The sequence below is a fragment of the Bison bison genome, unplaced genomic scaffold, assembly GCF_000754665.1.
Source record: "Bison bison bison isolate TAMUID 2011002044 unplaced genomic scaffold, Bison_UMD1.0 scf7180017864473, whole genome shotgun sequence".
Taxonomy (NCBI): Eukaryota; Metazoa; Chordata; class Mammalia; order Artiodactyla; family Bovidae; genus Bison; species Bison bison.
In genome coordinates this window covers 14,264,152-14,279,467 of record NW_011495034.1, presented here as the reverse complement: position 1 = coordinate 14,279,467, position 15,316 = coordinate 14,264,152, and the positions used below count along the sequence as shown (strand labels likewise).

At 39.2% G+C, this 15,316-nt stretch overlaps 1 protein-coding gene across 1 annotated transcript in view; it reads left to right on the top strand.

Annotated features, from left to right (window-relative positions):
• NT5DC1 (5'-nucleotidase domain containing 1) overlaps window positions 1-15,316 on the top strand; it is a 109,600-nt gene that overhangs the window by 72,373 nt on the left and 21,911 nt on the right. The window contains exon 8 of the mRNA XM_010861966.1: window positions 14,697-14,871. Within this exon, the coding sequence (XP_010860268.1) occupies window positions 14,697-14,871 (175 nt within the window). The remainder of the gene's footprint in view (window positions 1-14,696; window positions 14,872-15,316) is intronic.

Below are 15,316 nucleotides of genomic sequence, written 5' to 3'. Positions count from 1 at the left end.
CTTGTGTTCATTGGAAGGACTGATGCTGAGGCTGAAACTCCAGTATTTTGGCCACCTCATGCAAAGAGTTGACTCATTGGAAAAGACTCTGATGCTGGGAGGGATTTGGGAGCAGGAGGAGAAGGGGACGACAGAAGATGAGATGGCTGGATGGCATCACCGACTCGATGGACGTGAGTCTGAGTTAACTCCGGGAGTTGGTGATGGACAGGGAGGCCTGGCGTGCTGTGATTCATGGGGTCGCAAAGAGTCGGACACAACTGAACTAACTGAAGGTTTAAAAGTCTGTTTGTGGAATCTCTCCCAGACATCATTCTCACGGTGATGTTTAATGTCCTTATCTATGGTATTTATGTATCACTTAACAGTCTTCACCATGTTGGTGTAAATCTGGTGGCAGACCAGCTTTACTTTCTGTTGTGAGGAAATCCACATGTGCTCCCTTCTTACCGCACCTTATCAGAGCTGCCTTTACAGCTTATAGGTTCTTTCTTCTAACCAAGATCTAGAAGATTCCCTGTTTGGTTTCTGTTTTCTCAAAGAGGAATGGAAAAATGAGGTACTGTGGCAGCACCCTCTTTGCTGTCAGGTGAAGCACAGACTGCCCAGCAGGTAATGCACCTAGATATATGCAGAACAGGAATAGAAGGTGGGGAGATCCTTCACAATGGTAAAACCTTGGTGAGACATCGTATTCAGTTCAGTTCAGTCGCTCAGTCGTGTCCGACTCTTCGCGACCCCATGAATCACAGCACGCCAGGCCTCCCTGTCCATCACCAACTCCTGGAGTTCACTGAGACTCACGTCCATCGAGTCAGTGATGCCATCCAGCCATCTCATCCTCTGGCGTCCCCTTCTCCTCCTGCCCCCAATCCCTCCCAGCATCAGAGTCTTTTCCAATGAGTCAACTCTTCCCATGAGGTGGCCAAAGTACTGGAGTTTCAGCTTCAGCATCATTCCCTCCAAAGAAATCCCAGGGCTGATCTCCTTCAGAATGGACTGGTTGGATCTCCTTGCAGTCCAAGGGACTCTCAAGAGTCTTCTCCAACACCACAGTTCAAAAGCATCAATTCTTTAGCGCTCAGCCTTCTTCACAGTCCAACTCTTACATCCATACATGACCTCAGGAAAAACCATAGCCTTGACTAGACGAACCTTTGTTGGCAAAGTAACGTCTTTGCTTTTGAATATGCTATCTAGGTTGGTCATAACTTTACAGGATAAAAAAATATTTTATGTAGGGGCTTCGCAGATGGAGCTAGTGGTAAAGAACCCGCCTGCCAGTGCAGGAGACAGAAGAGACACATGTTCGATCCCTGGGTCAGGAAGATCCCCTGGAGGAGGAAATGGCAACCCACTCCACTATTCTTGCCTGGAGAGTTCCATGGACAGAGGAGACTGGTGGGCTACAGTCCATGGGTTGCAAAGAGTCAAAAGTGACTGAAGTGACAGCACACACCTGGTTTCTTTGTTATACTCTCATCTTTTTATTCCACCCTCCTCATTTCAGTGAACAGTTTATTCATCCCAGGCATGTAGCACTGTATAGAGGTACGTATATGAGCATGGTTCATTATAAATACTGAATTCAGAATCACTCCATTATACAGAGAGCAGTGTTCTGTAATCTCTTAGTACTTAAGAACTGATCAGTCAAGTTCCCTAATATAACTACCGACATGAAATCACCCCGATAATGCTTTTTGGTTTCAAGCACCACAGTGAGCTAAACATTAAGCTTACTGCTGATAACAAAAGCATCGTTTAACATAAGAATAATGACATGAACAAGTGCTTACCACTCTCCTAAGGCACCTGCATCATTTAGGTATTTAGGTCTGTCATCCATCCCACCCAATACCCTGATTATTAACCCTAACAATGACTGCCAGATGGCAGGTGAGGACAGACACACAGCTGAAATGCAGATGTAAAGCCGAGCCGCCTGATTCTGGCCATAGTGTTTCTCGCACAAGTCCACACTGCAGCCTTGGCCTGGTTTCATGATTATAATTATGACTTCTGCTTTTTTAAATGCTCTATTTTTGGACCAGATCATGTTTGCTTGCTATTTTGATCCCAGTGCCACACCGTAGTTTTATGCAGCCACGGCTGATAATTTTAGGAATCATGGACTGAAGTTATCCTAGAGGAGTTCTGACCAGTAGAACCTCCCAGGGATGAGATGGTCTGTATCCGTGCTGTCCAGTGTGGCTGACACTAGCCACATGCTGCTGCCAGGCACTTGAAATGTGGCTAGGGTGTTGCAGGACTTGACTTTTACATTTTAATTTTAGTTAATTTAACTTTAAATAGCCACGTGTGGCTAATGACCATATTAGACAACACAGGTCTAGACAGTATTGGATGTAGGCTCCTCTTGTATGTTAGCCCTCAGAGCTGCTTGTGCATGCTTGGCCCTTCTTTTAGAAAAAAAATTATTTTTTGAGGAACTTTTCTTTTCTTGTGCTTAGGATATTTCAAATATATAACCATTGGCCAAAGAAAGTTCCTACTAAATTTTAGCCCATTTAAATTGAAAGTTGTGAGATCGTTTTTTTTAACTGGACAACAATTGCTTTACAATGTGGTGTTGGTTTCTGTTGTATAACAACGTGAGTCAGTCATAATTTATATTTTATATATATATGTGTGTGTATATATATCTCCTTCCTGTTGAGCCTCCCTCCCCTTCTGTATCTTAGCCCTCTAGGTCATCATAGAGCGCCAGCCTGGGCTCCCTGTTTTATATAACAGCTTCCCACTAGCTAGCCAATTTATACATGGTTTTGTATATATGTCAGTGCTACTTTCTCAGTTCGTCCTACCCTCTCCTTCCCTGACTGTATCTACAAGCCCATTCTGTACATCTGTGTCTCCATTCCTTCCCTGAAAATAAGTTCATCAGTACTGTTTTTCTAGATTCCATATATGTGTGTTAATATACAATACTTGTTTCTGTCTTTCTGACTTGAAAGTCATGAGATCTTAAGTCAACCCTAAAAAATAAAAGCTGCTGAGTTTTAATTCACCATACTCTTTGGGGGAAATGAGGAAACAGTGGTCTCATATGCCCTTGATTCCACCTTTAAGAGTTTGAACCTTTAGAAAACTATTATTGGCAAGAGGTTTACTTCTTTAATTCTAAAAACAAAGGACTATTTTCTTTTACAGATACAAATCCGTTATTTGATGCCTGCAAAATTCAGGGACACGTTAAATCAGGAATGAGTGATACTTACAGAGCCAGACAAAAATCTCGCTACATGATATTTGCATTAAGTTAAGAACAGAATTCTGAGATTATAGTTTGGGAAAAGGGGAACTGTGGTTTATAAATTGAGAATGCATTTACTGATAAATGCTAAAACAGTGACAGCTCTTGCCATTACTACTGCTGCTGAATTGAACAAGTGAATTCAGAAGCTCTGTAGAAAAAATTAGAATGACAGTTTTTGATTAGTCAACAGTTTCTGTACTGGAAATTCTCAAGGCGTAAGGAAAATACACAGGTAACAGATATTATTAGGAGCAATATTAAATGCCAAAAAAAACTGGGGTCCTATCCCACTAGAAGTTTTCTTCCTTATAACATGGCTTTTGACGGCTTAATACAATGCTTTCAAATTAAGTTTAATGGACAACTATCTCCCACAGATTATGATAGTAGAAAAACACTTCTTGTGCTGGGAGACAGGAAATAGTAAAGCTACTCTAAGATGTTATTTAATGAAAATTTAAACAAACTAATTCACTAAATGCTTGCTTTTCTGTTCTGAACAGTTTTACAATGCTGGGTTACATAGATTCTCATTTGATTGGACTCTTAAATTTCTGATTTAGCACTTATTTCTACTCAGTTTCTTATATTATGTTTTATGGTCATGAAAATGTTGTGTCAGTTTTTTATAAGTACTGTTGTTAAATAGTGTTATTCATGAACATATTTTCAGCTGATAGAACAATTTCTGGTCCCCTAGAAGCTCTCCTCATTCTCCCTTCTAGCCAATATCCATTGCCTGGATGGATATCTCACACCACAGATAAATTTTGCTTGATTTTTAACTTTATAGAAGTAGAATTAGGCTATATCTGTGTTCTTCTGTCTGGCTTCTTTTCCTGAACATTATATCTCTATAATTTATACCTGTTGTATAATGTATTCATTCCTCTTTGTTACTGTATAGTAGTACACAGTTGTATGACTCTACCACAATTTATTTGTTCTACATACGTGCAGAGTGATCATCAAATGTACACACTTCTAACTTTCCATAGGCCCATCTAGAAAATGCCTTGAAGACAATGGCCTTTGGTCCTTCAGGGAAACAGTTGGATAAGAGAGAATAATGCTCTGATGTGAGCCTGTAGGCATTTGATGGAATCAGAAATACTTGAGGAGTTAATAATACTTGCGTTTACCAAGTGCTCTCCAAGTGAGTTTGGTGAATTTTTATAATCAAGTAATTTGACATAAATAGCCCTCAATTCACCTAGTTGGTTCAACAAACTTTTTTTTTTTTTTTTTTGGTGAGTGCTTCATTCCCAACCTTGTGTATTATAGATAGAACTGCAAAAGGAATGAAAGATGGTGACTAATAACAATACAAAAAGATTCTCTACTTTATTAATGGACAGTAAAATGAAAGGTATAATAACAGCATTGTGTGCTGACAGGCAAGTCAGCCTCTAGGCCTTGTATTCAGTATCCACAGTGAGGAGATGGGGTTCTGTGGTCTGCGAGGTTGTCTGCCCAGTGCTACGAGAAGTGTCAAATAATGGAGCGGTGGGCATTCAGTCCTGTGTTTTTCTCTGGAAGTGGCAAAAAAAGACACTGCCTTGCATCCTGGTCAGAACATTTGAAGTTTTTTTCCAAATATGTTTTGAAAGTAAGTACCAACAAAGGTCCGTCTAGTCAAGGCTATGGTTTTTCCAGTGGTCATGTATGGATGTGAGAGTTGGACTGTGAAGAAGGCTGAGTGCTGAAGAATTGATGCTTTTGAACTGTGGTGTTGGAGAAGACTCTTGAGAGTCCCTTGGACTGCAAGGAGATCCAACCAGTCCATTCTGAAGGAGATTAGCCCTGGGATTTGTTTGGAAGGAATGATGCTAAAGCTGAAACCAGTACTTTGGCCACCTCATGCGAAGAGTTGACTCATTGGAAAAGACTCTGATGCTGGGAGGGATTGGGAGCAGAAGGAGAAGGGGACGCCAGAGGATGAGATGGCTGGATGGCATCACTGACTCAATGGATGTGAGTCTGAGTGAACTCCAGGAGTTGGTGATGGACAGGGAGGCCTGGCGTGCTGTGATTCATGGGGTCACAAAGAGTCGGACACGACTGAGTGACTGAACTGAACTGACCATGTGATCATGAATTCAACCCTTGTGGGACAGGCTCCTGATGCAACATGGCCCATAGGCGGGGGGATTTCACAGTTGATTTAAGCCTATATTTAAGCCAGGGTGGCTCACAGAGAGTGTTTACCATGTGCCAAGCACTGAGCAGGTGTTTCACATACATTATCGTGTTTCATCCACCTGATAATCTTACCGGGTGGGTTCTAATATCATCATCACTTCATAGATAAGCCAACACAGTGTCTGAATGACCAGGACACTTAGCCACGCAAATTGCACAACTGAGACTTGAATCAGGACTGTCTGATTGAGATCAGGCCATCCAGGATCACCCAGGCCTGCATCCTGTAATGTGCTTGTTGTATATGTTGATATGCTCTGCACACAACTGCTCTGTCCTTTGAAGGTTTTTCAGTAAGAATGGAGTAGCTGCTCTCCTTTCATCAGTAGCAAGAGCCATTACGTAAAGACTTCATCTGAAAAATCACAAATTTCTTTCGCCCTCCTCCCCTGTTCTATAATGATTTAATTTCCTGGCACGAGACACTTAAACTCCTTTGGAAGTGTAAATGGAGTTCTTATCTGGAAGGAAAAACATTTTCTTTCTCATAGTTTTCAGATAAATGGAATTGTTACTGGGCATCTGTGAGGTCTAGTGCAATTTCCTTTTCATTCACATTTTTCTTCATTTAGTACACATAGCTCATTTGGTGTTTATTGCTAACTTTTGCCAAATACTGTGAGTAAAATATTTGCCTTACTTAAATTGAATTTTGAATGTTTCTTTCTTGGTTATTGAGTAATTCTAGGCTTTCTGCTTCTCTGGATTTATGTTGACAGCACCTTTCCTTTAGAAAGAAACAGTCTGATCATTGATGTCATATGGTTTCTTAACAGATTTTTTTCTTAGGTCAAGAGAAGTCAGAATATAATTTTTCATAGTGACAAAGTTTGATTAGGACATTGTTGTTTTATTTGGGTTTTCTGGGAACTTGGGCTCCCCTGGTGGCTCAGATAATAAAGAATCTACCTACAGTGCAGGAGACCCAGGTTCAATCCCTGGGTTGGGAAGATTCCCTGGAGAAGGGAATGGCAACCCACTCCAGTATTCTTACCTGGAGAATCCCATGGACAGAGGAGCCTAGTGGGCTATAGTCCATGGGGCTATAAAGAGCTGGACACGACTGAGCAACTAACACACACTTCGGTGCACTTATAGGATCCCTGCCTTGATAACTAGAACTATTCTATGCTTATAGCAGATTTATTGTGCTTTATTCTGAAACACTGGTGATACTCACTAAATATATACCAGCAATCAGAGCTGCACTACTTCTCCTAAGAACTTTAGTCTTGAGATTCCATTTAATTAAATTTTATATGTGCATGCATGCTAAGTCACGTCAGTCGTGACCCTATGGATTGCCGCCCACCAGGCTCTGTCCATGGGATTCTCCAAGCAAGAATACTAGAATGGGTTGCCATGCCCTCCTCCAGGGAATCTTCCCCACCCAGGGACTGAACCGTTTCTCTTAAGTCTTTTGCATTGGCAAGTGAGTTCTTTACCACTAGCGCTGCCTGGAAAGCCCTAAAATTTATAAGTAGGCCTCATTTAGATTGAGCAGAAATGAAGTTCCCTTTGACTAAGGAAGGAATTGTTTATTTCATTGAATCACATAATACTTTATACTCACCAAGATTTCAAGCAAGTATGTTCAACATCCTTAAGAGAAAGTTTAATTACATTACCTTTATTGAATGTGTTCTATGCTCAGAATCTAATTGTTGTAATGCTAGTCACTATAATGACACAGAGAAATTTGATTTATAGAGATTAAATAGAAGATAAACTTCTTACACAATAAACTATATAGAAAAATACATGACTAAGGGTTGGAGTATGTAAACTAGAATATAGTAGCTGACAGATTGAAAAGTAGAAAAAGTGGAAATTATGTTGAGTCCCAAAAGCAGGATGGAATTTAGAAAAGCAGAAAAGAAATTGGTTTTTGAATAATGGCTTAAGATTGATAGTGTGGTGAAGAAAGCAGAAAAATATCTTTCTTTCAAAATATTTAATTTTATGTGTATATATGTATGTATGTATAAAATTGAATATTTAACATTGTTCTTAAGATTTTTTCATGTTAACCTGGCTGAGTTGTTTTTTGATTTTTAGTTTTAGAAGTCTTTCTTATTTAAGTATCTTAAAAATATATATGGTTGTCATCTTACTATGACTATATGTTTGTTAGTTCACAAAAATACCCCAGATACGTAAACTTATTCATATTAGTCAAATTGGAAAGAGGTAGGCCAAAGAAGGAAAAAGAGAGACTGAGAAGATTAAAAGCACTCCTTAGAGTAGAAAATTCTCTGGAAGCCAGTGGAACACAGCGTGATTCAGCTGGGATCCCCTCCAGCCCATTCTCCCCAGTTTCTACCTGAGGTCCTGCCCCCTCCATGCAGAGGCTACAGGCTGTATATTAGTGGCTGAGGCTGGGTCAGATGTGCCCCCAAGCTTTCTCCACTCTGTTCAAAATGGATTATTGTAGAATGAAGACTGGGTTCCCATAATGGGTTTTTTTTAGTTATTTATATTCTTTTGGGAGCTGAATTGAGCATTGTGTGTACCCTCTAAAATGCTGTCTTGGCATTCTGTTAAGCTGCCTACTCTAGAAGAAAAACCAGGTGGGAAGAAACAGAGTTTTTTGGGTTTTGGTGGGGGTTTTTTGTTTTTGTTTTTGTTTCAAGAATCGTTAAGTAACTGAGCATTGGCTTCTTCAGTAGGAGGAAGGTTCCCTCAAAATGTTTATTGTAAATGAACCCTAATGTCTGGCATGCTGCTGCTGCTAAGTCGCTTCAGTCGTGTCCGACTCTGCGACCCCATGGACTGCAGCCCACCAGGCTCCTCCGTCCATGGGATTTTCCAGGCAAGAGTGCTGGAGTGGGGTGCCATCACCTTCTCCAATGTCTGGCATATGCCTGCTTTATTCCTGTTACTGTTTCTGATCTCTGTATGCCTCAGAGCTAGAGAAGCCAGCTATAACTTTCTTTTAAAGGATTAAGCATTGGCACCTCTCTGAGCCTGCTTTGCCCCAAGCTATCCTGTTTTAGTTCTGATTTTTTCCATCTTCTTTCTTCTGGAGGAGATAGAAGGTTTCAAGTCAGAATAATATGTGGGTCTGTGTCCTCTGGTGAAGACAAAAACCATGCAAGGTGGTTTCATGCCTGGTAAATACATTTAAAAACATATTTTGAGACAAAATTTACAGTGCAGCTCCTTGAAGCTGGCCCCTAAAACTTGTCCCAGGTTTTACCTGGGGCATCGGTTTGCCAAGGAAAATGTCCCTGGGTCTTGTGAAGCTAACTTGCGTGCGTTTAGGCAGAAGTGCCTTTATTCATCCCCAGTGGCACACTCTTTAGGTCCTTCTGATGATGTCATCTTGTCTTCATGTGCCTTTCTTGGATCTTTCTACTTCCTCTGACCTTAACAAGGGAAAATATTACCAGCTGTAAGCTTTTGGCCTGGACTAGAAGTGTCTTGCTGTGGCCCTTGCTATAATTGCTCCATTAGTAAGCAGAGCAAATGAACCTGGAAATATTTTATTCGGAGACTAAAAAATAAGGTGTATCAGAATCATACAGGCAACGGCAAAGGCAGATTTAGGTTTGTTTTAACAAGATGGAAAAGTGACGAGAACCTTCTCTGCTTCAGTAGAAGAGACTGTTAGAAGACCCAGGCCAGAAAATAACTGAGGGGCTACAAGTAGGGATTCCCTAGCGGCTCAGCAGTAAAGAATCTGCCTGTCAATGCAGGAGACATAGAAGACACAGGTTTGATTCCTGGGTCAGGAAGATCCCCTGGAGAAGGAAATGGCAACCCATTCCAGTATCCTTGCCAGGAAATCCCATGGACGGAGGAGCCTAATGGGCTACAGTCTATAGTGTCGCAAAGAGTCGACATGATTGAGCAACTCAGCACTTAGCAGGTATGTCATGGTGAAAAAAATACATAAAAGTATTTATATTGTCTTTCAGAAAGCAGTTTTATCACACATGATCTTCTAATAGTCACTCTGCTGAGATACTATGAAACCTTTCAACAGGATCTCTCAAATGAACAACTTCATTAGTCTTGCTGGCATTTTCTAAAACTGAGTTATAACTATTGTTTATTGTTACTGTCTTAAAATTATGAAATACTGTCTCAGGAATCAACTAACTTTTTCAAAGGACCAGGTCATGTAAATATTATAGGCTTTATGTAGATACTTCTATAACCGTGTTAAGTAAATACCTTTCTTAGCTTGCGGGCTGTGGTTTGCGGCCTCGGGTTTTTCTGATCACCTGATAAATCTCACTTGATAGCTCTCCCCGCACACAGACTTACTTCTACAATTATTCATCCTCTGCTGTTTCCCTGACCTTGAGAATGTAAATACGAAGGTAAAGACAGTTCTTTTCCTAAAAGATCTCAGTCTCAGGAGAAAGAAAAATACATAAACACACTTATTACAAGTGTTTATTATCATGCAGTGTGATGAATGATGTCCAGAGGTGGTGTGACTGGGTGAGGGTGTTGGGAAATGCTCCACAGACAAGCGGCAAGCATTTCTAAAGCAGCAGAGAGAGGAGAGTACATTCCACAAAGGAAGGTAATGCTTATACCTCAATGTGGAAGACATTTATTTTGGGTTTGTTTTTTTTTTTTGGCTTATCTCAATATAAAATCTCAGTTCCCAGATAATAGCATAGATAACATCAGCTCAAGAATACTGGAAGCCCAAGAATACTGGAGTGGGTAGTCTATCCCTTCTCTAGGGGATCTTCCCGACTCAGGAATCGAACCAGGGTCTCCTTTATTGCAGGCAGATTCTTTACCAACCGAGCTATCAGGGAAGCCCAACATCAGCTCAGTCACTACAAAAAAACTTCGGTAGGTATTGTGAGGAAAAGCATATTATTCAACAATTACAGCACTGAATATGGATTTGAAGCATTTGACTTCTGCTGCTTCTGCACATGTTATTTTTCTTTAACAGACACTGATCACCTGATAAGTTAAATTTAAAACAAGGTTTTAGACACGTAAGCAGTGAGGTTACGTAGCTCATGTTAGGTAACAAGATACTATAAAATTAAGAAGTCCCTGCTCTCTGAGAGCCAGTGATCCCAATGAGGCAGGCAGGATATACAGATAATAATAGCAAAAGTTCTAGTTCTTATGCTTAGAGCCATAATTCTTAATCCTAATTGTACATTGAAATTACTTGGGGAGCTTTAAAAAAATATATCAGTGTCACGGCTCCAGCCTGGACCAATTAAATCAGAATCTTTGGGGTAAGACACAGATAAAGAGATAGAAGTCAAACACTGTTCATGTAAATTTTATAGATTATGGTTTTCAATACCTTTACCCTTCATTTCTCAATTCTCGTTGTCCTTTTCCAAGCATTATGTTTAGTACATAGATACTCAATCTAGATATTCTAGATTTATTTACAAATATTAAAAGCAAACCATTTAGGGCCCATATAGGGTCCATAAACAGAAAATCTGTTTTAACGTTAAATTTCAGTCTCATCTTTTGCCTTCTATAAACAAACAAAAAAATTAGAACATTTTTTAATCTATTGTTTATCTCATTCATCCTTCAAAAACTATTTTAGTATCTCTTGGCCAAAAGAAATTTATATAGTATATGTGTATTTCAGAAAATTGTATCATCCCTTACTGCAAATACATTTAAACAGTTCATGGCTGAACATTTTAGCTGTTCACTGGCCTGCTCTTCTATAACCTACAAAGGTTGTAAATATTTCAGTCTCTCCTAAATTATGTTCTGCAGTGGAAATGATAACAGACCTTAATTGGAGGCTGATGGTGGAGCTGATAGCATTCCAGAATCTCTGATCCTCCCGCACGGCAGCTTAGAGAACACGACCCACACGTCACACCAACACTGGCGATATAGTTAACAAGGAAAATGCTTACTTATTCCATGATGATAGAAATCGTGATGTGGCACAATTGTCTATTAAGCTAAAAAAGCATTTTTAATATTCAAGTTGTACTTATTTTTTTTTACCACGAGAGGTCCCTCAATCCTGAATTACAGTGGTTGCGTGCAGGTCATTTTCTCTGCCCGAAGGACTGTCGCAGCACTTCGCTGTTCTTCCCGTGACTGCATTAATACCGAACTTTTAATATAGGAGAGTGAAACCTTTATTCTTTAGAACTAGCTTTTTAAATTTTTTACTTTTAATCCCCTCTGGATACAGAAAATATCAGCATCTAAGGATAGGAGTGTAAAGGCCAGGAAAATGAGTTACATAAAATGGCAATGAAATGGAATTCTTTTGAGGTTAAGTGAAAACACAGGCTGCTTTGTGAGTGGAGAACAAACAGGACCATTCCTTTCTTTCCACCTTAGGTCTCAGTCTCAGTTCCCTGTCTTGTCTAGTCAGTGTCAATCTCTCAGTATAAAAATAGAATAAACATGATTATTTTTATCAATAGGGGTATAGCAATGGTAGTATACTCATTCACTATATTGATTCATTAATAGGACATGGTATATTTCTCCATCTATTAGTGTCCTCTTTGATTTCTTTCACCAGTGTTTTATAGTTTTCTATATAATTACTTTGACTTTAAATAAACATAAATGTTCCTGTGTCTGCCTCTCCACTTATTTAAGTATTCATTCATTGAATGATTGCTCAATGTCAAACAGAAAATCAGACTCCCTGCCTTTAGGGAAATAATTTAATAAGCAGTCATTATTCCAGCATAATATGTTTAACATAAATTCCTCTGGTTTAATAGCTTGACCATTTCAGTAAAAATGATGGGTATATGTTATGGACAACAGTACTAAATTATAAGCTTCAGAATTGCTCAGAGATTAGATATTAATTGTTCCCACCACAAAAAAAGAAAAATGATTGTGCAACATGATAGAGGTGTTGGCTAAATACAGTAATAATCCCCTGCAGTGTATAAATGTCAGTCAACACATTGTACATCTTAAACTTGCACAGTGTTATGTGTTAGTTATATCAGTAAAAATAAACTTTGAAAGATGAGTGTGTATTTACATGAACATACCTCCTATTCCCTTAATGATTTGAGGTTACAAGGGATGAAAAATATTTTCCCCAACCACGGTTAGTGACCTTTTATACAAAGAGCAACCCATAATCTACCATAACATATCCATTTGTACAGGATTTGTCTTTTTTAATTTGTTCATTTCTCTCTGGCTTGTGGACAAAGCGAGAACATCTCCATTATTTCCTCAGGGAGCAGTTTTCTCCAACTAAACTATTATGTTTGCACTCTTTTAGATTAGGCTTACTAAGGGAAACTAATATTAATCTAGGCAGGAATTTCAAAATGCTCTGTTTAAATGCATGTTTTATTTTTTTTAATTCATTTGGAAATGGAAAAGCTTTTTAACAGTAATTTACATTTTGACCACTAGGTGGCACTTTGACCACACTTATGTGTGGTAAGCACAAATAAGCTAAGGAAAAAATAGCCTTTTCTCAGCGATTGTTTCTGAATACAGATGCTTAAGTATCTTCAGCATTACATACTACAAATCTTTTGTTATCCAGCCCATAATATCACTACAAAAGCCTTTGTTTTTCTGGGTGAAATAATCTTACATATGACTGCCTCAGGTAAATTCTGGGAGACACAGCTTCTGCCATTGCTCTGATCATTACTCATCAAACTATTCTGTTTTTAGCTATTTAAATATATTATTTTTTCTTTCTTAAGTTAGTCCTTTCTTACTAGTACCTTCTCATTCCTGAAAAACAGAAGATATATTTTAATTTTTTCAAGGCCCATTACATAGCTTCTGGGATATTAAGAGATCCAAGAACACATGTTCTTTGTAGGGCAGAATATGAGGGCACGAAGTTTGTTTTTGTTGTTCTTGGCACTCTGAGAGCTGTTTTTCTCATTTTACAACATTCATTCTTTTGTTAAGTAATATTTTGGTCTGATTATGAATAATTCTTACATTGTATTATTTTCTGAAGAAAGATGTTGTAGGCTGCAAATAATAGATATCCTTAATGGTTAAGCTATTGCTAAATGGGGTTGTTTCACATGACCAGGACATGGGAAGGAATTACCCTGTTAGGTTGGACTGGTAGAGAGACCCACCGTCTCTAAGCACCCAGCCCCTCAGAAACCTCCAGCACAATTAGAGTGCTCTCCAGCAAAGAAGAGGGAGAGTGGATTTGGGCAGTCAGATAACAGTATTTGGTGCCATTTCTGGTTTTGTTGTTTGTTTCTTTTTTTTCCCCCCTAGAGACTCTTCTTTCTTGTCCTGACGTTCTTGAAGTAAAACTTCATTTCCCTTATTTTAAGTGCATGACACTGAACAGAATTACAGATGTATAGACTCTGTCTGTTGCAGAATTTTATCATCAGCACAAGCTCTTTCACTTCTTGTTTTGTCTAGGCACGTGTCTTTTCTCTAGCAGTTAAGGAAAGTAAGAACTCAGGTTCTCTTTCTGTGCTTACCAGTGCTATCACGCCCCCAAAACCTGTATCTCTAAAGTGCTGTATGAATCTAATCGCATTTCAACCAAACCTGCATTGTCTGCCTAAGCACGCATAACTCTGAAGGCTCCGTATCAAACACTGGGTGCGTCTGACCAGGACTTCTGGAAATGTTGGCACCAGCTGCCTCAGAGCTCAGGCTGACCCCCTGGACTCTTTATAGACCCAGAGGAACAGAGCTGGGCCAGCTCAGTGACTCAGGTTCTTCAGCTTCTGTCAGTCGCACTGCCTTCCTGCCTTTTCTGGCTTGTTTTTCCATTTAATATCACAGCCTCCCAAGGGCTGTAACAGACCCAGGACATCTAGTCTCAGTTCCGTCTGAAACAGAACCTGAAACAGCTCCTTTCTCCACTGCTTCATGCCAAGGTGTGTTCCTGCTGCATTATCTGAAAATGTATTTGTTTGTTTTCTGAATTCAGCAAGTATTTGTTGAATGATTGAAAGAATATTTATTGACATTTCAAATACAGTTTTTCTCTGATTTGAAAGTGCCGATATATTTTGTTTATTATGTTATCTGTTTTAATACTTGTCAAACAACCAGAAAATGTTTTCAACTGACATTTTCAGTCATTATGTTTTTAACTAAAGAACAGTAAGTATTCAAGAAGTTAGTAATGGCATTGTTGCTAGATTGTTTGAACATAGTTTTTATCCTTTTAATTTTATAATTTGAGAGAGACGAACTTATTTGAGAATACACTGAATCAAAAAAAAATTTTAATCTCTGTGATATTTTTATTTTTCAGAAAACTGTGGAATATATTTTCCAGAAATAAAAAGAGATCCAGGCAAATATTTACACACTTGTCCGGAATCAGTAAAAAAGTGGCTTCGACAGCTAAAGAATGCTGGCAAAATCCTTATGTTAATTACCAGTTCTCACAGTGATTACTGTAGACTCCTCTGCCAGTATATCCTTGGGTAAGTGGTGAGTCATTTTGTTTTCATGGTCTTATAAAATCCTGATAACAGATTAGACCAGTGCCCTTTTTAAGTGTTCAGCCATGACCATGTCATTATATTAAACAATACTGAGTGACACGTGGTTGTTTCTCGTAACAGCCCTCAACATCTGCTGACAGCAAGATACCCCACGTACATTTCAGCAAAGCAGTCTTGCCAGGCCCAGTATGCTCACAGCTGATGGACTTTAGATTTTCTGGAAAATATTGTGGACAGACCACAAGTCCTTCAGGCATCCTCCATGTCTCTGGTTTCTCAGCTTTGGGTGATTCTTTTTTTTTTTTTCTTTTCTTTTTTTTTTTTTAATTAGTTTTGCCAAATATCAAAATGAATCCACCACAGGTATACATGTGTTCCCCATCCTGAACCTGTCCTCCCTCCCCATACCATCCCTCTGGGTCAT